This window comes from Panthera leo, chromosome A2, assembly GCF_018350215.1.
Source record: "Panthera leo isolate Ple1 chromosome A2, P.leo_Ple1_pat1.1, whole genome shotgun sequence".
In the NCBI taxonomy this organism is placed as follows: Eukaryota; Metazoa; Chordata; class Mammalia; order Carnivora; family Felidae; genus Panthera; species Panthera leo.
This window is the reverse complement of record NC_056680.1, coordinates 68475474-68502978: the sequence shown is the minus strand read 5'-3', so window position 1 is coordinate 68502978 and position 27505 is coordinate 68475474. Positions and strand designations below refer to the sequence as shown.

General features: G+C 37.8%; 1 protein-coding gene and 1 long non-coding RNA gene across 3 annotated transcripts in view; both read left to right on the top strand.

The window, feature by feature from the left end:
• Window positions 1–5938, top strand: part of LOC122205590 — a 29429-nt gene extending 23491 nt beyond the window's left edge. The window contains exon 7 of the long non-coding RNA XR_006196156.1: window positions 5761–5938. This is a non-coding gene — a long non-coding RNA (uncharacterized LOC122205590). The remainder of the gene's footprint in view (window positions 1–5760) is intronic.
• A 12348-nt stretch (window positions 5939–18286) lies between these two features.
• Window positions 18287–25850, top strand: SEC61G (SEC61 translocon subunit gamma). Of its 2 annotated transcripts, none has more exons than XM_042914091.1 (4): window positions 18287–18374; window positions 20004–20102; window positions 21624–21726; window positions 25756–25850. In XM_042914091.1, the coding sequence occupies exons 2-4, from the start codon at window positions 20009–20011 to the stop codon at window positions 25763–25765; spliced, it is 207 nt and encodes a 68-aa protein (XP_042770025.1). In that variant the 5' UTR covers window positions 18287–18374; window positions 20004–20008; the 3' UTR covers window positions 25766–25850. The 2 variants fall into 2 exon arrangements, with proteins under 2 accessions (XP_042770025.1, XP_042770032.1); XM_042914098.1 differs by lacking the exon at window positions 18287–18374 and adding an exon at window positions 18429–18661.
• Window positions 25851–27505: the final 1655 nt, after the last annotated feature.

The window sequence follows — 27505 nt, the reverse complement described above, 5'->3', positions numbered from 1 at the left end:
GGAAGTCGGACGCTTAACCGACCGAGCCACCCAGGTGCCCCCAAAAAGAAATCTTTTAAGAGTAGAAGCCTCTGCAGAAAGACAGTGAGCAGAAGCAGGAGAGGTATCAGACCTGTCTGGGACCACAGATTTCCCCCCATAATAACAGGGTACACTCTAAATCAAGTGAATCTTAGGATAGGATACTGGGTCACATTTCAGAGGAGAAAACAGAACCTACATCCTTAAATGAAGGAAACACAGATGGAATTAGGCCTATACCATTTTCCTACATCCTCAGGCTACGGAGAAGGAAACAGAAGCAAAACACAGCTTTCAAGCCATGGTTCTCAGGAGATAAACAGGATTCTGCAAAGTATGAGGACACTGCACTACTGAGAGCAAAGTGAAACTTAAGAGTAGCCCACGTTCTTTCTACACAAGATGAAAAAGGAGTGACACCTTGGTCTTGTTCTCTATCTTTGTGCATTGTGTGTTTTAAATTTTTATAAAAGATGTTTTTAAAAAGGACTGTTTAAAATTATACATTTCTGCGGTGTTGGTTGTGATCTCTCTTCCTTCATTTGTGGTTTTATTTATTTGGGTCCTTTCCTTTTTCTTGTTGGTAACTCTGGCTAGGGTTTATCAATTTTGTTAATTCTTTAAAAGAAACAGCTGCTGGTTTTGTTGATCGGTTCTAGTGTTTTTTGAGTTCAGTATCATTGATTTCTGTTCTAATCTTTATTATTTCCATTCTTCTGCTGGTTGTGAGTTTTATTTAATGTTCTTTATCCAGCTCCTTTAAGGTGTAAGGTTAGGTTATGTATTTGAGACATTTCTTCCTTCTTAGGAAGGCCTGGATTGCTATATACTTCCCTCTTAGGACCACATTTGCTGCATCCCAAAGGTTTTTGACTGCTGTGTTTTCACTTTCATTGGCTTCCATGTAACTTTTTATTTCCTCTTTAATTTCTTGGTTAACCCATTCATTCTTTAGTAGGATGCTCTTTAACCTACAAGTATTTGTGGTCTTTCCAATTTTTTCCCTGTGATTGATTCCAAGTTTCAAGGTATTATAGCATGAAAATATGCATGGTATGGTCTCAATCTTTTTGTACTTGTTGAGAGCTAATTTGTGACCCAGTATGTGATCTATTCTGCAGAATGTTCCATGTGCACTGGAGAAGAATGTGTATTCTGCTGCTTTAGGATGAAAAGTTCTGAGTATATTCGTTAAGTCCATCTGGTCCAGTGTGTCATTCAAAGCCATTTCCTTGTTGATTTTCTGCTTAGATGATCTGTCTGTTGTTGTAAGTGGGGTGTTAAAGTCCCCTACTATTATTATATTATTATCAATGAGTTTCCTTGTGCTTGTGATTAATTGATTTATATATTTGGATGCTTCCAAGTTGGGAGATATTTACAATTGTTAGATCTTCTTGGTGGATAAATCCCTTAATTATGATATAATGCCCTTCTTCATCTCTTGTCCTTGCTTTGAGATCTAGTTTTTCTGATATGAGTATGGCTACTATGGCTTTGTTTTGATGTATATTAGCATGATAGACAGTTCTCCATCCCCTCACTTTCAGTCTGCAGGTGTCTTTAGGTCTAAAATGAGTCTCCTGTATGGGACCAGAAAGGACCCTGAATAGCCAAAGTCATGTTGAAAAGAAAACGAAAGGCAGAGGTACCACAAGTCCAGACTTCAAGCTGTACTACAAAGATGCAACCATCAAGAAGGTATGGTACTGACATAAAAACAGACACATAGATCAATGAAATTACAGAGAACCCAGAAATGGACCCACAAAGTATGGCTAACTAATCTTTGACAAAATGGAAAGAATACCCAATGGGAAAAAGACTGGTCTCTTCAGCAAATGGTGTTGGGAAAACTGAACAGTGACATTGAGATGAATGAGCTTGGAACACTTCCTTACACCATACACAAAAATAAATTCAAAATGGATGAAAGACCTAACTGCAAGATAGGAAACTATAAAAATCCTACAGAGAAAACAGGCAGCAACCTCTTTGACCTCTGCTGGAGCAACTTCTTCCTTGACATGTCTCCGGAGGCAAGGGAAGCAAAAGCAAACATGAACTATTGGGACCTTATCAAGAAAAACACTTTCTGTACAGTGAAGGAAACAATCAACCAAACTAAAAGGCAACTGACAGAAGAAGATATTTGCAAATGACATTATCAGTTAAAAGGCGAGTATCTAAAATCTATAAAGAACCTATCAAACTCAACAACCAACAAACAAATAATCCAGTGAAAGTAATGGGCAGAAGACATGAATAGACACTTTTTCAAAGAAGACATCCAGATGGCTAACAGACACATGAAAAGACGCTCAACATCACTATTATCCGGGACATACATATCAAAACCATGATCAGATACCACCTCACACCTGTCAGAATGGCTAAAATTAACAATTCAGGAAACAACAGATGTTGGCAAGGATACAGAGAAAGGGGAACCCACTTACCCTGTTGGTGGGAATTCAAGCTGGTGCAGCCACTCTGAACAGTGTGGAGGTTCCTCAAAAAAACAAACAAACAAAAAAAACAGAGCTAACCTATGACCCAGCAATTGCGCTACTAGACTGCTAGTTATTTATCCAAAGGTACAAAAATGCTGATTCCAAGGAGCACACTCACCTCAATGTTTATAGCAGCACTATCAACAATAGCCAAATTATGGAAAGGGCCCAAATGTCCATTGACTGATGAATGCATAAAGAAAATGTGGTATATATACAATGGAATATTACTCAGTGATCAAAAAGAATGAAATCTTGCCATTTGCAACAACGTTGTAGAACTAGAATGTATTGTGCTATGTGAAATAAGTCAGTCAGAGAAGGACAAATATCATATGGTCACTTGTATGTGGAATTTGAGAAACTCAACAGAGGAACACAGGGGAAGGGAAGAAAAATAAGATAAACAGAGAGGGAACAAAGCATAAGAGACTCTGAAATACAGAGAACAAACTGAGGGTTGCTGGAGGGGAGGTGAGCGGGAGGATGTGTTAAATGGGTGATGGGCATTAAGGGGGGCACTTGTTGGGATGAGCACTGAATGTTACACGTACGTGCACTGAAACCATTATTTACACTATACATTAACTAACCTGGATTTAAATAAGAACATAAAATAAAATTATACAAACATACTACTAAAAAATATAGTTGCAGAGAGATGACAACAGCAGACAGAAGGCAGATAAAGAACCTAAGAGTAGAAATCTAAAAGAAATAGAAGAAAACTCTCCACAAGTACTTTCTGTGACAAAAAAAAAAAAAAAAAAAAAAAATTAATAAGGACATGAACTCCAGAAGATGATTTCTCATCAGCCAATAACATAAAAATTGAATGAAATTTAAAAAAAAACTCTACTGCTAAAAAAATTTGAGAATGAAAATAATATCAGAAAATGAATTAGAAACAGCAAGAAATAGGAGAGTTAAAAATGGAATTAAAAAAGTATAAAAAGGCTTGAGCCAATCACAGTGAATAGAGAAATAAGATAAAACAATTAAGAAAATATAATATTTAAAGAACAAAGAACAAATAATAAAAGGGCAGTCTCCTTAAACAGATAAACCAACATATGAAACAGAACACTTTTTACAAGATGTAAGATCACAAACTTCCCTGAGAATTAGCCTACATAAAAAACTATATAAAGGGGCACCTGGGTGGCTTAGTCGGTTAAGCTTCCGACTTTGGCTCAGGTCATGATCTCGAGGTTCGTGGGTTCCAGTCCTGCATCAGGCTCTGTGCTGACAGCTCAGAGCCTGGAGCCTGCTTTGGATTCTGTGTCTCCCTCTCTCTCTGCCCCTCCCTGACTTGGGCTCGCTCTCTCTCTCTCAAAAATAAATAAATGCTAAAAAAAAAAAAATTTAAAGCTACATACAATATGGTTTTTATCAAGGCAGCTCTTGTTTCCATTGATTTCAGGATTCCCATTGTTTCCCAAAGAATTCTTTAATCACATAGAAGATGCAAAGTAAGAAGGACACATTTCAAGCTAATGTCAAATTTCTCCTTTCTATCGCTTAGTGCTAGCAGATAATAGAATAATTAATTTCAGTCCAATTTCCAAGAAAAGTTAAATGACACCCAATTTTATACCCACCCCCCCAAGCCACTAAACATAAAGACAGGTATATTTAAACATGCACGAACACAGGAAATATAGTGTTCATAAGAAATTTTTTTTAAAAAGCTACTTGACAATAAAATTAACTGACACAATTTTAAAAACAATGTTTAAAAACTGTGACACCCCCCACTTTAACTTCACTAATCGTGGATTAGCATTTCATAATGTATAACTGTTGAATCACTATGTTGTGCATCTGAAACTAACATATTGTATGTCAACTATACTTCAATTAAAAAAATATATATCTGATTCTTTTCTCAGGTATACATTTTCACAAAGCCCTACATGTCTTCATTGCAACACTGGAAAACAACAGTTCATGATTTTTATATTCCTATGAGATTACTGTGTATCCAAAAATTTGCTCACTTGAACTTTTATTTCTTTTTGGAAACAGGAAGGAAAAATAGGCAATAAAACCTTGCTCTCTGTACTAGTTTGCTAGGGCTGCCATAAACAAGTACCACAGACTGGGTGACTTAAGCAGAGATTTATTTTCTCAATTCTGGAGGCTAGAAGCCGGAGATCAAGATATCAGCAAAGTTGGTTTTTTCTGACTTCTTTCTGTAACTTGTAGATGTCAGTCTTCTTCCTGTATCTTTCACATCATCTTCCTTCTGCACTCGTCTGTGTCCAAATTTCCTTTCCTTAATTACTTTTTTCTTTTTTTTTTTAAGTAAGCTTCATGCCCAGCCAGACTCCAATACGGTGCCTGAACTCACAACCCTGAGATCAAGACCTCAGCTGAGATCAACAGTCAGATGTTTTAACTGACTGAGCCACTCAGAGCACACCTAAATTTCCTTTTCTTATAAGAACACCAGTCTTATTGGAATAGGGCCCATCCTAATGACCTCCTTTTAATGTAATTAATTCTTTAGAGACCTTATCTCCAGGGGCATCTGGGTGGCTCAGTTAAGCCTCGGACTCTTGTTTTGGCTTGGGTCATGATCTTACCATTTGTGAGTTCAAGCCCTGCATTGGGCTCTGTGCTGACAGTGCAGGGCCTGCTTGGGATTCTCTTTCTCTCTCTCTCTTTACCTCTCTCTCACACACAAGATAATAAATAAACATTAAAAAATAAAGATCTTATCTCCAAATACAATCACATTTTGAGGAATTGGGGTTAGGATTTCAACATGTGAATTTGGGGGGCACGCAATACAGCCAGTAACATTTTCCGTGTCTCTCTATAAAGGAAGTGTGACTGAATGTCATTCTGTTCCATTATTATGTTCCATTATTTAATAAAGGAGTGAGAACTCTTTGCCTTCTTTATTTCTTAAAAAAATTTTTTTTTAAATATTTATTTATTTTTGAGAGAGAGAGAGAGAGAGAGAGACAGAGCATGAGTGGGGGAGGGGCAGAGAGAGAGGGAGACACAGAATCCGAAGCAGGCTCCAGGCTCTGAGCTGTCAGCACAGAGCCCAATGCGGGGCTCGAACTGAGAGACGACAAGATTATGACCTGAGCTGAAGTCAGACGCTCAATAGACTGAGCCACCCAGGCACCCCAATTCCTTGCCTTCTTTAAAAGACTCAGTTGGCTATAACTAGGTATGTGGTAAACTCATCTCTATCTGCTTTGTCTTACAGAGATGCTGAACTTCTCAGAACCTTGAAAACAAAACAACAACAACAACAACAACAACAACAGCAACAAAAACAAAGACTGACTGATAGACGGAAAGAGTGGAAGAGTCTCAATGCTGCTTCACTTGGTTTTAGATACAGCGTAAAGAAAACAATGGAATGAATCTAGTTTCTTTTCATCTCTTGGAGTCTTAAAATTTTTTTTAAGTTTATTTATTTACTTTGAGAAAGACAGAGACAGCACAATTGGGGAAAGGGCAGATAGTGTGGGAGAGAATCCCAAGCAGGCTCTGCACTACCAGCACAGAGCCCGATGTAGGGCTTGAACCCACACAGCCATGAGATCATGACCTGAGCTGAAACCAAGAGTCAGACGCTTAAACAACTGAGCCACCCAGGTTCTCCATCCATCTCCTGGAATCCTATAATTCATTTTTAATTTTTACTAATCGACAAATTTTGAGTAGTTTTAAGTTTATGGAAAAACTGAAAGTACAGAAAACTACAGCGTGATTGCTGAATGGTATTGCAAGATTATGTTTAGCTTCATAAGTAACTGCCCTGCTGTCTTCCAAAGTGATTGTACCATTTTGCATTCCTGCTAGAAATGAATGAAAGTCTGTTGCTGCACTACCTGTTATCAACACAGGTAGTAGTAGTATCTCATTGTTTTAATTTGCAACTCCCCGATGCCGTGATATTGAGCACCTTTCCACATGCTTATTTGCCATCTATATATCTTCTTTACTGAGGCATCTGTTCAGATCGCTTGCCTATTTTTTAGTTATGTCAACTTGAATAAAAATAAAAAAAAACACAATTTTTATTTAAATTTTAGTTAGTTGGGGCACCTCAATTTTAGTTAGTTGGGTGGCTCAATCGGTTAAGCACCCAAGTCTTGATTTTGGCTCAGGTCATGATCTCAAGGTTCATGAGATGGAACCCTGAGTTGGGATCCATACTAATGGCATGGAACCTGCTTGGGATTCTCCCTATCCCTCTCTCTATGCCCCTCCCTCACTTGTGCCTGCATGTGCATGCACATGCACTCTCTCTCTCTCAAAATAAATAAACTTAAAAAATTTAGTTAATATACAGTGTAATACTGGTTTTAGGAGAATTCAATGATTCATCATTTACATACAACACCCAGTGCTTATCACAAGTGCTCTCTTCTTATAATGTTTATTTATTTTTGAGAGAGAAAAAGAGGGAGCATGAGTCAGGGAGGGGCACAGAGAGAGGGAGACAGAGGATCCAAGGCAGGCTCTGCACTGACAGCAGAGAGTCCAATGCGGGGCTTGAACTCATGAACTGTAAGATCATGACCTGAGCTGAAGTTGGACTTTTAACTGACTAAGCCACCCAGGTGCCCCACAAGTGCCCGATTTAATGCCTATCACCCATCAAACCCATCCCCTACCCACCTGCCTCCATCAACCCTCAGTGTGTTCTCTATCATTACAGAGTCTCTTGTGGTTTCCTTTCATATGTTCATCTGTTTTGTTTCTTAAATTCCACATGAGTGAAATCATTTGGTATTTGTCTTTCTCTGACTTACTTATTTCACTTAGTATAATACATTCCAGCTTCATCTATGTTGTTGCAAATTCGCCCATTTTTTTTAATTGCTGAGTTTTCAAAGTTCTTTGTATATTTTAAGTAACAGTCCTTTATCAGATATATTTTGCAAATATGTTCTCCCAGTCTGTGGCTTGTCTTTTCATTCTCTTAACAGTGTCGTTTGTAGAGCAGAAGTTTTGATCTTAATGAAATCACACTTATTAAATTTTTCTTTCATGGGTCATGCTTTTGGTGTTGTATCTAAAAACTCAATACCAAACCCAAAGTCACCTGGGTTTTCTCTTATTCTATCTTCTAGATTTTTATAGTTTTGCATTTTACACTTCGGTCTATGATCCATTTTGAGTTAATTTTTGTTAATGATGTAAGGTCTGTGTCTAGATTCATTTTTCGCATGCGGATTTCCAGTTTTTCTGGTACATCTGTTGAAAAGACTAGCTGTGCTCCACTGAATTGCCTTTGCTCCTTTGGCAAATTTCAGTTGACTGTATTTGTGTGGGTCTATCTCTGTGTTCTCTGTTCTGTTCAATTGATCTAGTAAAACCTTTGTTTTCAAGCGTAATTTGTTCCGGAAACATGTTTACAATTCAAAGCACTTGTATATAAAAGTGAATTTACCCATAAGAAATAATGAAAACTCAGATGGTTCGTTCTACAACCCAAATATATTCATAAAAATGATTACAATACTGTAATATAATACAAAATAATAAAGAAAATATAAAATATAAAGAAAAATAAATTAACCTGCACTTACCTTTGAAAACCTTCATGGCTGGTGTGAGGGAGACAAAAGAAGGGAGGGTTATTGTGTAGGATAATTTTTCACTATCACTAACAGAATCACTGCTATCTATAGGCTCAATGGAATCTTTTTTAGATTACAGTATTAATAAACTCTTGTCATATACTGTATTTAATGTAACTGGAAATACGGCAGCAGAGGAAAGGGTCTATATCTGCAGGCAGCCTGACCTAGAATGAAGTAAAGCATTCCTAAGCTCACTCTTGTAAGGAAAGGCAAAGGAGTATCCATAGGTGCTTTGAAAGGACAAAAAATACACTAGTGACAGTTGTGGGCACTTTCCAACATTCTGAAAAATATCACTGATTTCTGCCAAACACCGCGGCCTGAGACTGAGCATCCAAGCATGGGAGATGATCACTCACAATCCCACAGAGAGAGAGGAAGAGACAGAGAAAATCATTGACTCAGTTGCGATCCTGTGACATTCGGTGCCATGTACGACTCATGTTGCAAGACATCGCCCATTTATCACATTAAAATTTATTAGAAATGATTGCTTGTCTTGCTGAACACTCACAAAACAAGTTACAACCCAAGGTTTTGCTGTATTTGTTTATTCTTTCACCAATACCACACTATCTTAATTACTTTAGATTTACAGTAAGTCTTAAAGCCTAGTACTGCCAATTTTCCATCTTTCTTCAATATTGTGTTGTCTAGTCTTTTGTTTTTCCATAAGCTTCAGAATCAGTTTGTTGACATCCAAAATAATTTGCTGGGATTTTAATGGGAATTGTGTTGAATCCCAAGTTGGGAAGAACTGACATCTTGAAATATTGACTCTTCCTATCCATGAACACAGAATCTCTCTCCATTTATTTAAATCTTCTCCGATTTCTTTCATTAGTTTTATAGCTTGCCTAATATAGATCTTCTACATATTTTAAATTTATACCTCAGTCAACTTGCCTCCCTTCTTTCCTCCCTCTCTTTTTGGTGCTAATAAAAATGATGTATTTTTTTATTTCCAATTTTTCATTGCTGGTATTTAGCAAAGTAATAGACTTTCATAAGTTAACTTTGTATCCTGTAATCTTGCTGTAACTGCTTCTTAGTTCCAGACTCTTTTTTTTTTTAATTCTTTGGGGTTTTCCAGAGTCAATCATGTCACCTGTGAAGAAAGACAATTCTCTCTTTCCTAAATCTATATGCCTTCCTCCCACTCTTTTCTTGTTTTATGCCATTAGCTAGGATATGATGGTGTAAGGAGTGTGGGGAGTCTTAGAATTTTTCACTTTATTGTTTTAAAAGAATTACACTTTGCCTCACCAAAAGAATCATCCCTCATTTAGGGAATATTCCAAAACACTAACAGAAATTGGGAGGGGAGTAAGGAAGAAGGGTGTTAATTTTCTCATCACAGCAAGGCACCAATTTTACAGCCTAAAATTAAAACGTTTTAAGACTATATATCTTACGATAACTCCAACCTTGATGTTTTTCACAATGTTTTCTTTTTTTAAGTTTATTTATTTATTTGAGAGAGAGAGAATGCGAGTGGGATAGGGGAGAGGGAGAGTGAGAGAGAGAATCCCAAGCAGGCTCCAAGTGTCAGTGCAGAGCCCAATGTGGGGCTCGAACTCACAAACTGTGAGATCATGACCTGAGCTGAGATCAAGAGTCTGGTGCTTAACCAACTGAGCCACCCAGGCACTCTTCTACTCTCTCAAAGTAAATAAACAAACTTTAAAAAGGAAAAAAAAAAAAAAAGAAAATAGGATAGAGAGACCATAATCTGGGGGCTAGGAACTCATTGCCACTCTGTTGAACATTGTTTCTAGGCCTTTCTAGAGATCAGAACCAGGAAATTTTATTTATTTGCTTTCAGATAAAATACTCCATAAATTCATGGCATTCCCAATTCAAACTAAAGATGACAGGTTTGTAATTTAACAATACCAGTTTATCCTTTCAGCAACTCTGAAAATTCTAGTTTCCAATGATGCCAACATAGTTACTTTATCCCATAATCACACATAACAGTCTCAAAAACAATACCAACAGTCCTACCAAAAATATTACTAAAAATTCCTTAAATCCTTATGCTTTTCATTTTATCCTTATACCACACAGATGGCTGTTCTAAACTCATTTAGAACAGTTACTCTGTATTGCAAAAGTTTGCTCTTAAAAGATTAAGAGTTTAAAAGTAATCAAATAAAATACTCACAGCTCCAAAATTAAATCTACTCAATAAGGTATATACAAATAGTTTTCACTTCTATCCGTATTCTCTCCACATTATAGGTAGTCATATAATCTTAAAAGTTCATCCTTTCATTAATATATATGTGTGTGTGTGTGTGCGATATTATTAAAATTTCTTAGATAAGTTGTAACATACTGTAGACATTTTTTTTTCATTTAACAAGACCTTGTCAGAAATATAAACTTGTCAATAATCTACTCATAGTAGTCAAAACCTCAAGAATCACCTGAAGAGTCTAAAATGTAAGAATAGTTTGAGAATGGAACACTTAGGAACACTAATATCTAAGAAAATGGTAAAGATCGGCTAATTGTTCGGTTGTATTGATGTCTCCTTCACCCTCTGGCACACAATGAAACTATGCTTCCTATGACTTCTACAGTTCAGTGACACCTTACAGGTGAGTTGTGGTCAAAGGGAGTTAGGGGAAAGTGATGAATGCTGTTTTCAGGACTCTAAAGTCTCACACAATCCTCTACATTCTTTCTTTCCTTCATCTTCTGGCTGGATGCAGAGGAGGCACCAGAAGACTCCAAGGCCCTAGAAATTGGCAGAACTATACAATGGAAGGAGCCTGAGATGCTAAATGACTACGTAAAACAGACCCCACCGCTACCTCAAGTCCACTTTAGACTGGTTCTGGGCAAGAAATAAACACGGTGTTAGAGCAGATGTTGGGTTGTGTGTTAGAACAGTTAGCCTACCCTGAACATACAGGACCAGTGCAGGAAACAAAGTCTCATAAGGAGACTCAGAAATGGTCAGAAAAGTGCTTTTTTGTTGTTTTTGTTTTTTATTTTTTTTTGTTTTTAAAAGTAAAGGTAGCAGAGTTTCAAGAGCAAGTAGTTGATGGCATCAAATGCTGCAGAGAACTAACAAGAATTGTTTATTTGAAGTGACAGTGTAGGGTCGCTGGTAAAATTAAGTATGTGCCATCTAAATCTCTCAAGTCATTTTCATTGCCCTATTCTAGTTCTTGTGTTTATGGAGAAATAAAACAGAATAATTTCTTTAAAGTACTTAAAAAAAGTGTATTTGGCCTAGGAGTGCTGGGTGACTCGGTTGGTTGAGCGTCCGACTCATGATTTCAGCTCAGGTTATGATCCCAGGGTTGTGGGACTGAAACCTGCATTGGGCTAAGCATGGAGCTTAAGATTCTCTCTCCCTCTCCCTCTTCCTCTATCCTACTTGTGCTCTCTCTCTCTCTCTCTTTCAAGAAAAAAACAAAAATAAAACCAACCATATTTGACCTGATCATATTTATCTCCAAAATATTTTTGCCCCAACGACTTTTTGTTTCTATGTCCAATCTTTAATTTTTTTCTGGTGCTCTACTCACACTTTCATGATTCTGTATCACTCCCAAGGGTACATCTATTATACTTTCTGACCATCAGCTTCTTTTATTTTTTATTTTTATTTTTTATTTATTTTTGGGACAGAGAGAGACAGAGCACGAACGGGGGAGGGGCAGAGAGAGAGGGAGACACAGAATCGGAAACAGGCTCCAGGCTCCGAGCCATCAGCCCAGAGCCTGACGCGGGGCTCGAACTCACAGACCGCGAGATCGTGACCTGGCTGAAGTCGGACGCTTAACCGACTGCGCCACCCAGGCGCCCCATAGCTTCTTTTAAAAAAATGCAGTTCTTCCCAGTTTCTGATACTTAGACAAGCTAAAACACAACAAAAAGATGGGTGCTATGGGGTCCTCAGTTCTTCACAGATCCTGCTCCCGATCTTCCAGCCATTTTAGTTGTGTGGTGCTGACTGTATAAAACTATTTGTCTTAGAGAAGAAATAAAACATAAATTCCCACAAAGAGGGATTTGAAGGAAGTCTAGTAAAAGGAAATGGAGAGTTGGGAGAATAAGGTGGGGCAGGATGTTACAGAGGAATTACAGGTAAGGGAACAAAAATACATAACCCTAGTTGAAGCAAGGGGACAAGGAAGAGAACGCCAGAGCCGCCACAAGTCAAGGATGGCTGCTGTGACACCAGCACTAGATGGTGAGCTCTGACTACACTTGTTTCTGTGGGCGGGGCCAAACCAGCAGGGGTTTCTTCCCGCTACTTGTAAAGTGAAGCATAGCCTCCCAGAGAATTGCTGGTAGGTGGGAAGGTCCCTAAAACCCAGGATACAGTAGAATTTTACTATCCCTTTATGAAATATCTTAGTACCTTAAAAAAACAAAACTTAAAAGTTTGATTATTTAAACTAGTAAGAACCGTCAACGGTAATACAATTTGAACATTAGCAAATCTATATTAGCTTTTTCCTAAACATAGACAGAGATAATTTATATATCGCATCACATAACACAATATTATTTTGTAACAAAAAATAAAACTTCTTAAATTACTGCAAGGAGAACTCTAGTGATATGTTTTCAACACCCATTTTGAAAGTCTATAAAAGGAAGATGTAGAGATGTAATTTTAAACTCTCCTACAGGGGCGCTTGGGTGGCTCAGGTGGTTAAGCCTCTGACTTTGGTTCAGGTCGTGATCCTCCTGGGTTTGTTAGTTCGAGCCACCAAGTCAGGCTCTGTGCTGACAGCTCAGAGCCTGGAGCCTGTTTCAGATTCTGTGTCTCCCCCTCTCTCTGCCCCTCCCATGCTCATGCTCTGTCTCTCTCTGTCTCTCAATGATAAATAAACGAAAAATAAAAATAAAAATAATAAATGATAAATAAAAAATAAATGAAAAATAAAAAAAAATTTTTTTTTTTTTAACTCTCCTTCAAACAAAGAGATCTTGCTTGGGAGTAAAATACGTGTAAAAAAAAATCATACATCCCATTTTCAATTAAAGGTTATATTTTCCTACTTTAAGGAACAAAAGACTAAAACTCTGGGTAAAAAAAATTCGTTAACCTAACCAGAGGCTTTATTACTTAAGTTTGGTGTTTTAAAAAATCCTTTCTATAGGGTTTTTAACTTTTTCTTGCTTTAGGCAGAGAGTCAGGAATCTAAATGGAGCATTAATTCAGCTTATCTCAAATAACACCATTAATATTTCACTGGTATCTTTAAATTAAAGGACAATTTAAAATTTCTACCACATATACATTCAATTTATATTTATCATTATTTGTCAGAACAAAAATTCAAAAACTTTAGTGATCTGTGTATACTTTCCCCCATGTTACAAAAAATTTCCTGTGTAAAAATTGTTCAGTGAATACCCACACAACTACAACTAAGAGTCTACAATTAACACGTTACTGTATTTGCTTTATACCCTACCTATCCATTATTCCATCAAACTGTAAATGCACCATTTACCTAAGTTGCAGATAATTGTATACTTCACTCTTGTCAGTGGTTATATCATTTAACTAGGGTTTAATATTTGTTTATAGGGCCTTATTTGTTTGAGGCAAATTTTATATAAAGTAGAATGCACAGACCTTAAGAGTGCTATTTGATGAACTGTGAGAAGTGCATACACCTGTTACCTTGGCCTGAACGTTTGTGTTACCCCCAAACATACTACTATGTTGGAGGTGGGGCCTTTGGGAGGTAATAAGGTAATGAGGGTGGAGCCTAATGATGGAATTAGTATTCATATAAGGGGAAGGACTATCATTCTTCCGGCCAAATGAGGATAGAAAAAGCCCTCTGCAAACAAGGAAGAGGCCCTTTACCAAGAGCCTGACTGTGCTGGTGCCCTGATCTGGGGTTTCTATCCTCTAGAACTGTGAAAAATGATGTGTATTGTTTAAGCCATCCAGTCTGTGGTATTTTGTTATGCAGTCTGAACTAACACACCCGTGTAACTCTAACCCTTGGTCAAGTTTCATACTCTCACCTGAGTTTCCTCATCCTTCTCCCAGTTTTCACCATACACTAATTCTACCCCCTAGAACTTAACAATAGAATTGCAAAATATGCACTCTTTCTCACAGATTTCTTTCACTCACCATAATGTTCATAATATTCATCAATATTATTGCATATATATTTTTTTCTCTCTCAATTGTGTAGTAGTATTTAATTGTGGAATTACACCATTTTGTTTATCCACTCCTCCCCCTTTTTAAGTTTTTATTTTAATTCCAGTTAGTTAACATAGTGTTATATTAGTTTCAGGTGTACAATATAGTAATTCAACACTTCCATATATCCTATCTACTCTCCTTTTGATGGACCCATGAATCACTTTAGTTCTTCTGATTACAAATAAACCTGCTATATTCTTATACAAGTCTTTAGGTGAATATATTTTCATATATCTTCAGTAAATACCTAAAATTGGAATTATGAAATAAGAGGGTGGCATATGCTTAGTTGTATAACAAACTGCCAAAAGTTTTCCAAAAAGATTGTATCATTTTACGCTCCTACCAACAAAGATAAGAATTCTGATTGATTTGTTTATGCCCAAATTTGATGTTATCAACCTTTTTAACCATTCTTGTGGGTGTGTAGTAGCATCTTGAGATTTCATATACCACATTCTCATTAACATTCAGTTCAAGCTATGTTCAAATTTCCCTTGTGATTTCTTCTTTGACCCATGATTTATTTAGAAGAACGTGATTTCTCAGTACTTGGACTTATCTGGCTATCTGGTTGTTACAGACTTAATTCCACAGTGGTCAGAGAAAACCCATGTATGATTCCAATATTTTTTATATTTAAGACTTCTTTTACGGTCCCATATGTTCTATCTGGAAGTACCGTGTGCACTTGGAGAGAATGTACCTGCAGCTTTGGAGGGGGGGGTACTGCTCCATTCATAGTTAGGTCATGGTGGTTCATAATGTCAGATCTTCAATTTCTTCACTGATTGTTCTTTTTTGCCTAATTCCATGAAGTGCTGAAAGAAGATTGTGAAAATCTCTTGTTTGTAGATTTGTCTTTTTTTTACTTTTTGTTTCATGACATTTGAAGCTCAGTTATTAAGGGCACACAAATTTATGACGAATATAACTTCCTGATGAAATGACCTTTAATCATTACAAAATGTTACTTTTTATCTCCAGTAATTCCTGTTGTTAAAATCTACATTATCTAATATTATCTGCTCTCAATAAGCCCCAGTAACAAATTCCGATACTGTTTTATTGTTTTCAACTTCTATCTATTTACTCGCAACTTATGCCTTTATATTTAAAGTGCATCCATGCAATCAGCGTTAATAGCCAAATCTTTGGGTTTTAAACGCACTTTGACTTTTTTTTTAAGGGGAATTTTTAAACCTAGAAATTACATTTAGATGTAATACAATTATAAATGTGCTTATATTTAGTTCTTCTGTTTTGTTGTTTTTTTTGACTGTTTTGCTTTTTTGTTGTTCCCTGTTCACCTTTTTCTGCCTCCTTTTGGGCAAATTGTGTTCTTTTAATTTTTTAAATTTACATCCAAGTTAGTTAGCAGATAGTGCAATAATGATTTCAAGAGTAGATTCCAGTGATTCATCCCCTATGTATAACCTCCAATGCTTATGCCAGCAAGTGTCTTCCTTAATGCCCTTGACCCATTTAGCCCATGCTCCCACCCATAACCCCTCCAGCAATCCTGTTTATTCTCTATACTTAAGTCTCTTACGTTTTGTCCCCTTCCTGTTTTTATATTATTTTTGCTTCCTTCCCTTATGTTCATCTGTTTTGTATCTTAAATTCCACATGAGTCAAGTCACATGATATTTGTCTTTCTCTAATTTTCTCACTTTACAGTTATTTAAAGTGGTTGCAGTTTTTTGTTTGTTTTTGTGTGTTTTTTTTTTTTTTTTTTTTTTTTTTGAGAGAGAGAGGGCAGGGAAGGAGAAGAGAGAGAGGGAGAGATTCTTAGGCAGGCTCTGCCCAGCGCAGTGGAGGCAGGGTGTGACTCTGGGATGGATCTGACAACTGTGAGATTAAGACTTGAGCCAAAATCAAGAGCTGGCATTTTAATGGACTGAGCCACCCAGGCGCCCCTAGTGGTTTCATTCTTAACACAGTACTATACCACTTCATGAGAAATGTAAGAATATTGCAATAGTAGAGTTCTGTTTACCCTTTTCCATGGCTCTATTGTCACTGTATGACATTTGGCACTTCCAAAATCTATGTCCATAAGTTCTGTATTCAAGGAGAAACTCTAATTGCTTATGTGTGGCTATACAAATATAATACTCACGTAGATATCAAAAACCGAATGGTTCAATGTGGTGGTCCATAATGCTCAGTGGTCTGTTATATACATTTGTTCGGGTGATGGGCGGCACTTTCCTTCTAGCTAAGATCCTAGGTTTTCCAAATATGATGATAGATGATTATGATTTTTGTCCCATGTCAAAGCAAAATACTGGAGTCTGTTGATACTTGTTTCATAGTACATTTGACTACAGGATGTGTTGGAAGTGAAGCAGAGTAAGACAGTTTTCAGAGCCCCGAGGTCTGTGCCACCTCTTAGCTCTCTTATCCTAACAGTGGAGCAGGGTAAGGGTACCTTGGTGCCTGAGAAATAAATATAACTCAGGAGCAGCTGACAGAATATTGAATTCAGAGGGGTGCTAAAATTATCAGTGCTAGAAACTTCAATACCTAAAATCTCCTAATAATTTTTCTTTTAAATATAGATTAAAAAATTTTTTTAATGTTTATTTATTTTTGAGAAAGAGCATGAGTGGGGGCAGGGCAGAGAAAGAGGGAGACACAGAATCCGAAGAAGGCTCCAGGCTCTGAGCTGTCAGCACAGAGCCTGAGGGGTGGCTCGAACTCACGAACCTTGAGATCATGACCTGAGTGGAAGTCGGACACTTAACCAACCTAGTCACCCAATGCCCCTTAAATACAGATTTTTAATCCCTAAACCTCCAGATACTGATTCAAAGGTTACAGCTCATAAGCCTAAGTATTTAAAACCTTCTCCATACACTGCATTACAGGTGGTTCATACATGTGACAAAGTTCATATGGATACTTTGCCTTAGTCTAACAGTCATTTTTAAATTCTGAACACACCTGGGTGTGTCTGAATAATTCTTCATCCTTAAGATTTCAGCCCATGTATCATCTCCTTAGTATCCTTACAGTGGCCATCTAAGGGAATTCTGTCTTTATCTTACCATCTTTTCTCTCTGTTTTTCTCTTCACAACATCGCCCCGTCTTTATTTGTTCTATAGCATTTATACTAACTTATACCTTGTCTTTCTCCTTGCACTGTAAATTCCCTTAACTAGACCACAGTAATTACACAGTACTCAATAATTGTTTATAGGTGCTCAAATAACTGTCCAAATAATGATTCATTCTAAATACAAAATCACAAGTTGACAAGCTCACCTGTTACCACCAAATATGTGAGTTCATAATATTTTCAGAAAAGCCTAGTCAGATACCATACATACATTATAACCACTTCTCCAAACCAAATCAAACCTAGAGTACACCTAATGATGGATTCAATTCTAGATATAGTCCCAAGACTGATAACCAGAGGAAAGCCAGCTTTGGGGGTTGGAGACCATTTCGAGCTAGGTCGGTCATATGATTGTTTTGTTTATAAGCTTCATTTTGACCAATAAAATTAAATGCATCCAGAAAGTATGGACAGTCAGGAGATACACGACCAAGATGAACTGCATAAAACAGAAACTTCTATCAGAAATCATCCCCTCAAATGGAATCCATTTAGCAGAGATTTACCCAGTTCGTGTGTAATAGAACAGGTACCGCGCAAGGCCGAAGGGGCCTCTTGCTGTGAACGCGAATAGGGTGAGAGATCGGCCTGCTGGGGGAACAGGGGAGTTAGCCAGGGAAGAACCCGGCAGACACCACACTCAACTGCAGAAAAGAAAGCCAAACCCCCAAACCGCTCACGTCAGCTACCACCGCAGCGCACCTCTTCCGGGATGCGTGTCCAAACTGCCCGGCGAGCTGCGCCTGCGCACTGATGTTTCTGCGTAAAGGACCAATAAACGGGGGAGTGGGCGGGGCATAGGCCAGAGACTCGGTTTCCGGTTCCGGCCGTCCTAGGTCAGTCCGCTTTTGTGCTACGTGTCGCTGGCGTCTGAGAGTTTGCCGGGCAGGTGAGCATCTGTCTCTTGGTGGGCTTGGGGATGAGTCCTTTGTGACTAGCGGAGGCGACGGGCGTGGGCCAGCCGGCGGCCCTCTCCGGGAGGCTCTCCGTTCTGGGCGGTCTGGCGCCCCCGGCTGCCCACAAACCTCCTCGCACGGCCTCTGTGGAAGTAAAGGCCCGGGGCCGCGGCCTCCCGAGGTCCCGAAGGAGTGTGGCTTTGGACAGCCCTTGCTCCTTCAGCGCCTAAAGTCCTGGCCCAGGCTTCGGCTTTCTGGCTGCTCGTCCTGGGCCACCTCGGTGTGCAGGTTTTACTCTGTTAGGGGGCTGCCGGTGTCTTCTGTGCTCTGGTCAGAGATGATGGCCTGCCGCTGGAGTTCCCTTAGGCTTTGGGAGTTTGTAGTGTCCTGCCTTGGAAGAGTTCTGTTTAGCCCTGGCCCTGCCACCACGTCTATAGGGTAAAGTGAGAGGGTTGGTCTAGATTCTAGATCGAGAGATCATACCAAGTTGCTGGATCCCTTCCCCTGAAAGTGAACGCAGTGTTTTACGCATTGTGCCTTTTTTTTTTTTTTCATGGAGAAAAGTTTTTAGCTTTCATCACGACATCTATAAAGTTTAAGCCCGCTGGATTTGAAGAACAAAGTTAAGTGAAGTACTAAGGACACAGGCATTGCTGTGTTTTTGGAGGGACCCAATGTACTTGGCCTAGAATGTTTATAGAATTTTATTCCAGCTGCCCGCGCCGGGTGAGGAAATTGGAGCTTAGGAAGGTTAGATTTCCTAGACAGGGCTTTGAACCACCACCTGCTCTTCCAATGGTACTCATTCCTTGATGTAACAAAAATTTATTGAGTATCATGTGCCTGACCACTGTTCAAAGGGCTGGAGGTAGGGTAAAATGCAAGTAGTAAGCTCTCAAAGCTAAGATTGGGTGACATTTCTATTGGGCAGTAGATTCCTCAGAAGAATCTAGCTGATGAAGTATATAGCGCTGTTTTCTTAAAAGGTGTGTCCTACCTAAAGGTCTGGAGTTCAGGTAATAGCTTCTGAGAGTCTGGATCTTGGTTTAGTCAATCTTTGTGGTTTTGAAGATTTGATAGATCTGTTCCACACAAAAATACTCTTTTCCGAAAGTGTTATGTGGCTGTGGTTTACAACAATCAGATTGAAGTCCACGTTGCCCCTAGGCTAGATTCTTGCAGCCTCACAGTTGGCCTTCACTACACTTGACACTGGTTTCTGAGAGTTTAAAATAAAATATGGAAAATACTTGTTGGGTCCCCAAATTGTTGGTTCCCTAGCAGGAACAATGAGAAAACTGCAGAGTGGGAAAGGAATGGATGTGTTAAGTGCTTAACTTGTCATGTTAGGAGCATGTGTCCTGTGTCAGTGATAATCCTGGAGGTGAGACCTGTGCTTGTTTTATAGCCTTTGATCTGATGCCGGAGTTGACGAAAATATAATGTCTGTTTTGTCTTGGAGTCTGTATTGTTTTGTTTTGTTTTATGAGATGGAATTGACTCGTATCAGACATGAATTCATGACTAGTTTCCTTTATATTTTGATATAACTGATGAAGTGCTGATTTGATGATAATCAATACCAGTGAGCATCTTCTTACTTTTTTGTTTTTTTTAAATAGGCATCATGGATCAGGTAATGCAGTTCGTTGAGCCGAGTCGGCAGTTTGTGAAGGACTCAATTCGGCTGGTCAAAAGGTGCACTAAACCTGATAGAAAAGGTAATAGCTTTAAAATGGAAGAAAAGATTAAATCTTTACATTTGCTAAATCTTTTCTTTGATTGGTATCTTTCTGCTTAATAGCTGTTGCATTATTTTGTCAACATTTTTAGCGATTCATTTTGCTTTATTGTATTTTAATACTGCCATTTTCTAAATTTTGTACGCTTTTTTACAGATACTTTACAGATTTTTCCGTTTTATGTATTTTCAAATGGTGAAAGATAATTTATCACAGCCTTGTGTTTCATGTTAGGTTTGCCTTAGTGGTATTTAATGACTTTAGAGTTTTAGGTGTCAGTGTCTTCCACATTTCCACTCCGAAAGATCTTTTGGAGTCCTCCCTTCTCTGTTGCTGCCCCCATTTCCTCCCCCCAAAACAAAACCTTAACATGAAATCAACAGTATAGTTGTTATCGATCTACTAAGCTAAACTTCGTTTTTCATGATTCATCTGTAAAAAGGTGCACCAGAAATGGTGTACCTTTATTCATTTGAGTGTTTCCCGAGTTAGCACCTGGGAATATAACAGAATATAATATATATGTAGTGTAGTAAATATATACACATATGTAATAGAGACCTGTCCATGTTTTTGTGTAGTGTAGAATCTTTCAGGGAATATAGTCATGAACCAGTAATGGCAATTATAACTCTAATTACTTCTGCGGTAATTACCGTGAAAGACAAATAGAAGTATGGACAGCACATAATAGTAGGACTAACCAAGTCAGGAGGGCACGGGGGGCTTCCCTGAGGAAATAACATTAAACGGAACATTACCATGGTCTGAAACCTGTTTTCAGATTGTGCCCAGCCCAGCTTGATTTCTCAAGCCTTATTCCTGGCTTCATTATGAAATCAAAAACAACAGCTCTATTGTTCATTAAAAATCATGTTTTATGTTTTTATAATTAATACTTTTTTTAAATTAGAGAGAGAGCGCGTGCGCAGGGGAGGGGCAGAGAGAGAGGGGGAGACACAGAATCTGAAGCAGACTCCAGGCTCTGAGCTGTCAAGCACAGAGCCTGATGCAGGGCTCGAAACCATGAACTGTGAGATCGTGACCTGAGCTGAAGGTGGAGGCTTAATCGACCGAGCCACCCAGGCACCCCTATAATTAATCCTTTTAACAGTGTAACAAATTTTGAGATGGATGCTGTATATTTCTGTTATCCGTGTTTCTTTTTTCTTTTTCTTTCTTTCTTTCTTTTTTTTTTTTTTTTTTGATATTCTGGTCATTTGATAAGAAGTTAGACTATTTTGCTGCTTGTTGATGGAATCACTAGCATGGGCATACACTTTATTTCTATGTGTCCTTAAATATCAAAGAAGAAAATTAAAAAAATTTGTCAAGCAAATATTTATTAATAATGTCATGTTTTGTTTAACTTAAAAGGATATGTTCACTCTCAGGAGAAATGTACACCAGTAAGTTTATTTATATTGCTGCTAATTTTTTTCTCCTATATTTGCAATGTCAATGTAAAAAATTATCTAAATTTTGTGTTTTTAAATCCAGAATTCCAGAAGATTGCCATGGCAACAGCAATAGGATTTGCTATAATGGGATTCATTGGCTTTTTTGTGAAATTGATCCATATCCCTATTAATAACATCATTGTGTAAGTAAACTTTTTGAAATAGACAGTATCTAGTATAGAATAAAAACTGAAATCATTTGAGTTGACAGCCTGCGATGTTATTAATACACAGATATGTGCTTTGACTTTTTAATGCTGCTAGAGTCTGCTGCTATTTATTGAGTACCTGATAATTCAGAGTGATTTTATATGTTATACAGTCTTTATTAGCAACTCTGAGATAGGTACAATTTTCTTTTATAAATACAATTTTAAAGGGTCACGAAAGTGAGTTAAAAACAGTTTGACCAAGCAAGTGACAGAACCAGTATTCAAATTTAAGTCTTCTTTATGCTGTATATTAAGTTATTGGTTTTTAAAGTGCAGAGGAAATGCTCCCCCTGTGAAAGTCACTACAGTGATAGAATTCAGACTCTAGACTCGATCTCTTAGGTTCAAATCCTCTCTTTTGTTACTTAATAGCTGTCATGACCTTGGGCAGTTTACTCAGCTTCTCTGTGCCCATTTTATTCCATAAGGCTAATAGCTTTTATTTGGGTTATGGTAAAGATTAATGGCTTAAGTCATGTAAAGCCCTAAAAAACAGTTGGGGTAAGACAATGAAATGGAAGTTGTGACTGCCATGAGTCACTGGTACTAATGGAGGGTTTCTTAACCCTTTAGTGTCTTAGAGAGGAGAAGAAAGCACTGACAAACTGGGATTACTTTATTCTTTCCTAAATGCTTTTCTTTTCAGATTGATTATAAGTTGTGGAGAAACCTAATGGCAGTGAGCAATGAGAGTAGTCAGTTTTAGGCGTTTTAGTTTGGTGTAAAGACTTAGTATGAGTTGCAGTACTCATTTGCTCTTTGATGCTTTTGCATTTATTTAATCTCTGAACTTCAGCGCCATTTAGAAGTAGTAATACCTATTGGGCTTATTTTATGGGATGGGGAGGTTTGAAGCAATTATTTAGACATGTTTTGTAAACTATACATCTTTTAAATACTAGATACTGTTGATGTAGATGCTGGTGGAAGTTGTCTTCTAAATGATAAGTGACTGAATATATTGTGAGATGGAGTTCTTAAGTAGGTTATTATAGTTATTAAGCAGAAGTGCCACGAAGAGATACCGTGAGATCAGAGAAAGTTAGGCCTGAAAAGGATCAAGTCTCTCGAATCTCCTCCATCACTTGAGAAATCTCTATTCTACTACTAGTAAGCAATACCAGCTCTGGAATTGTGGAATCCTGGAGAGAATGGTCAAGTAGAATTAGGAAACCTGAGACTCTGTGTCTCTGGGCTGCACTTGAGCTCATCAGTAAACAGAAGGGGTAGGATGGAGTTTCTGGGAAGTCACTTCATTTCCATACATACAGCTCAGGGCCTCTTGCTTCCCATTCCAGATAGGTTTAATTGATACAGTTAATTTTTTCAGTTGATAGGGAATTTGTTTCCTGTAAACACCCCTCATTGTTCTTAGTTTTACCCTTTGGGACAACATATAACTTTCTCTCTTTCAGTATATTGTTATATGAGTGCCTCTCACATTTTTTCTCCAGTCTTCACTTAATATATTTTTAACTCTCTTGCCAGGCGTTACTGTCTGCCTTAAGTGATTGATAGGGCCTTTCACATTCAATTATGAGTTCTGAGGCATTCCTGGTATAGATACTTACATCTATCTATGCACACACGTAATGTTAATCTATGTAAGTACGTATACATATATTATGGGGTGTGTGTGAGCACTGCAGAACCTAGTTCACTGTACTCTTGTTGCCATGAAAAGCACTGAATAAGTGTCTGTTGAATTAAGTCAACAACTCAAGGTTTATCTTTTTCTAAGGGTCATGATGGTATGAACAATCTCTAACACTTACTGGGCACTTCCTGTGTGCCAGGGACTCTTCCTGCTTTAGTTAACTCCTTTAATCCTCATGACACTTCTGTGAGGTTAGTACTGTTCTTTTCATTTTATGGATGAAGAGACTGTGGCACGGAGAGTAGGTACTTCCTCAGGCTGCTTGGCCGGTAACCGGTAGAGCAGTGTACCATACGCAGGCCGACTGGCTCAGGAGCCTCTATTTCTAATTGTTGAGAGCCCTCTCTCATGCTGGCTCTGTTGAATGTTCCCTATTTTGAGTCCTGTTCCTCACTTTATGCTCCAGTTTGCATTTCATCCATTCTCTTAAAATCCAGCGTTTAGAATCAAATGCCTCTACATATGTCTTCTTGCTGACGGCTAAAATCCTCAGACAGGCTTCTCACAATTAACTGCTACAATAAATTTCCTTTATCCTGGGTTTAAACAGTTGGGGTGGTTTATTTTTAGCCTAAAAATGGAACATTTTCCTTGTTAAATTCCTTTTTCCTGGATGCCCTTAGGGAAGACTTTTGAATCTTTAATCTGTCCAACATTGTTATTTATCCTAGTTTTTTTTTTTTTTTTTTAATTTTTTTTAACGTTTATTTATTTTTGAGACAGAGAGAGACAGAGCATGAACGGGGGAGGGTCAGAGAGAGGGAGACACAGAATCTGAAACAGGCTCCGGGCTCTGAGCTGTCAGCACAGGGGCCCGATGCGGGGCTCGAACTCACGGACCGCGAGATCGTGACCTGAGCCCAAGTCGGCGCTCAACCGACTGAGCCACCCAGGCGCCCCTATTTATCCTAGTTTTGTATTACGACAGCTTTTATTTCCTTGTCTAAGTTGTAGCCTAAGGACAGGGCACTCTGTTTAGGACAGGGCAGCCTTAGTGCACCCTTTTTGGATTGAGTTTAGTCAGGTTGTTCTAACAGGGTTTTGAAACAAGTATTAAAAATTTGCTTTCACTTAATTCTTTCCGTGGCAAACACACAGTATCTTTTATCAATCTTACCAATCAGAGATGGTTCAGCAGCTGGTTACTTAGAAAACTTGTCATCTGGTGACAAAATTGTTTCAAAGTTAAAGGAGTTAGAAATCTACCTTTAGAGAGTTTTTACATTAAAATGAAGGCCAAATAAAGCATTCTGTGAGAAATGCTATCAAAACTTATTCTTCTCATGACATTCTTCGACATCTGTAAAACCCTAAGATCTTTTTTTCCTGCTTGAAAAGAACATAAGTCACTGTTTTAATTATTTTGGGGTGATGGCAAGTGAAATACAACCACAAGCTCCTCTTTCATTAGGCTAAATTATCACTTGTTTTCCCTTATGATAAATGTATGTCCTCTTCTATAAAATTATAGCAGTCACAAGTAATAGCCATAGTATTATAATTTAAAGGAGTTATGTAGTCATGGATAGTTTAGTTACAGCAATACAGTTTAATAACAAACACTAAAAATACTTGGCATTAAAGTAATATTGAAGAGTATTTCTTTCAGGCATATTACTTTCATCGAGTAGTGCAATTATTTTTCCTTTTTTAACATTACTGAACAATAATAGGGACGCCTGACTGGCTTATCAGTAGAGCATGCCACTCATGATCTCAGGGTCATGAATTCATGCCCCACATAGAGTGTGGAGCCTACTTAAAAAAACAAAAAAAAATTAGTAAACAATACTAAAGTGTGCATCTTAGCATGCGGTTTTAATGTTTATGCTTTTGAAACTTAGAAGTTCTGTAGAAAAGGTGATTTTTGTTTTCATTATGATTAAACCCCTGTTTTTTAGTGATTGTGTGAAGATACAGTAGTTGGAAACTGTTGAACTAGTTCGCATTCTTTATTTTCAACTGATTGTGTATCAACTTGAAAAACTTACCAACTAACCATCCTGTTATGTAATTCGTATTTTTCATCTTGTTCAGAAAGACTTTATGCCAGACTGTTAAACACGTGTCCCCAAAAGAGGATTCTGAGTTTTTAATACAAACCTGTTCAAACGCCACATCATCTCTAAGGACCTTTTTTAGTTACAAGATTTTAAAGTACAGTTTCTTCTCCTTTGTGCTATCTTTGGGTTCTCAGATAACTGGTTTTAGTTCCATAAAATTGTAGCACATTGCATTTCAAATAATTATTGTTATTAAAATGTTCTATACACTTAAATGGACCATTTTTCTTTCTTTTACAGTGGTGGCTGAATACCTTTTTAGAAGAGTTTTTCATCTTGGGGATTGGTGAATAAGTGAGGATTTGAGAAGCTCATGGAGTAAAAATCTGTCTATATGTTTTGTGTTTTTCTTTCCTTTTTTGCCTTCCAAGATGTTTTGTATTTGTAAATTAAAATAATTTCAAAATAAAAACAGGCTTATCTTTTTTCCATCATAGATATTTATCAAATTTGATAGGAGATAATGGGTTCTTTTTTTTTTTTTTTTTCCCTAAAGTTTATTTATTTTTAGGAGAAAGCACAAACAGTGGAGGGGCAGAGAGGTAGGGAGAGAAAGAATCCCAATCAGGCTCCATATTGTCCTCCCAGAGCCTGAGGCGAGGGTTGATCCCACAACTCTGGGATCATGACTTGAGCTGATATCAAGAGCCGGACGCTCAACTGACTGAGCCACCCAGGCGCCCCGGAAATAATGGATTCTTTTCCCTCCCTCCCTTCTTACTTTCCTTCCTTCCATCCTTCATGTTTTGACTTATAGGAGAAATTAAAGTGATGTACCATAATTTCTGAGTGCACCTCTCTCAGATAAACATTTTCCTACCATGGAAGAAGAAACAAAATAAAGGATGGTAAAGGTAGTGAAAATTCGAGGATAGGGTAGGAGTTTTGTCCTTAAGCACTCAAAATATAAGCAGGTAGAGCAATAGAAGTGTAGGTGCTACTTGGAATGTTTTCCTGAAAATAATGGTGGAAACTTCAGTGTGAGAGGCCCTCTTCAGACAAACTGGTCACACTGTCATAAACATTGGAGTTCTGAGTTTTGTGAAGAATTCACTGATAATTGAATGTAAGATAAAAAGTGGCCCTATTTTCTTTCCCCTTTAAAACACAATAGTAATAAGCTAGTGAGATAGTTTATTCCCCTTTTCAAAAAGGTTTGTTTGTATGTTTATTTGCTTTTTAAGATTATTTTGAGAGAGAGGGGAGAGAAGAATCCCAAGTCGGTTCGGTGCTGTCAGCATGGAGCCTGAAGTGGGGCCCGCTTTAAAAATAGTTTTATTAATCTGTTCATTCAGTGTTTAGTTACTGAATTTTATTTCCCAAGTTCTATATTTTCTTAATAAATTGGTTAGTAGCACTGAGAAATGTATAGAATTGTTGAATCATTATATCGTATATCTGAAACATAACTGTGTTAATTATACTTGAACTAAAAATTTTTAATTGATTAGCAGCACATATTTGATAAATGTCCTCTGATTCTTCTTTTGTTTCTTTTTTTTTAAGTTTGTTTATTTCAAGAGATAGCATGAATGGGGGAAGGACAGAGAGAGAGAGAGAGAGAGAGAGAGAGAGAGAATCCCAAGCAGGCTCAGTGCTGTCAGCACAGAGCCTGAAGCAAGGCTTGAACTCATGAAACCATGAGATCATGACCCGAGCCCAAACCAAGAGTCAGGCGCCTAACCGACTGAGCCGCCCAAGCATCCCATGTCCTCTGATTCTTCTTGAATAAGGTAGGCAGGGGTCTAACTGGTAAGGTTGGGCAATATTCCTCATTTTTGGAGTCCATGGTGCAGAGAGTAAGGTTTTTCATAGTGACGGTAACATATTTTCTGCCTGTATTTGAAATGCCAATAAGTATTTCAGTTTTGAATGAATTGTCCTCAAGGAAATAAAAATACAGCCTTGGCCATCTATAATCTTAGGGAGTCCATATAGCCACATTTTACAGATACTTCACTCCTTAAAGACCAAAAGTCTGTGTGTCTGT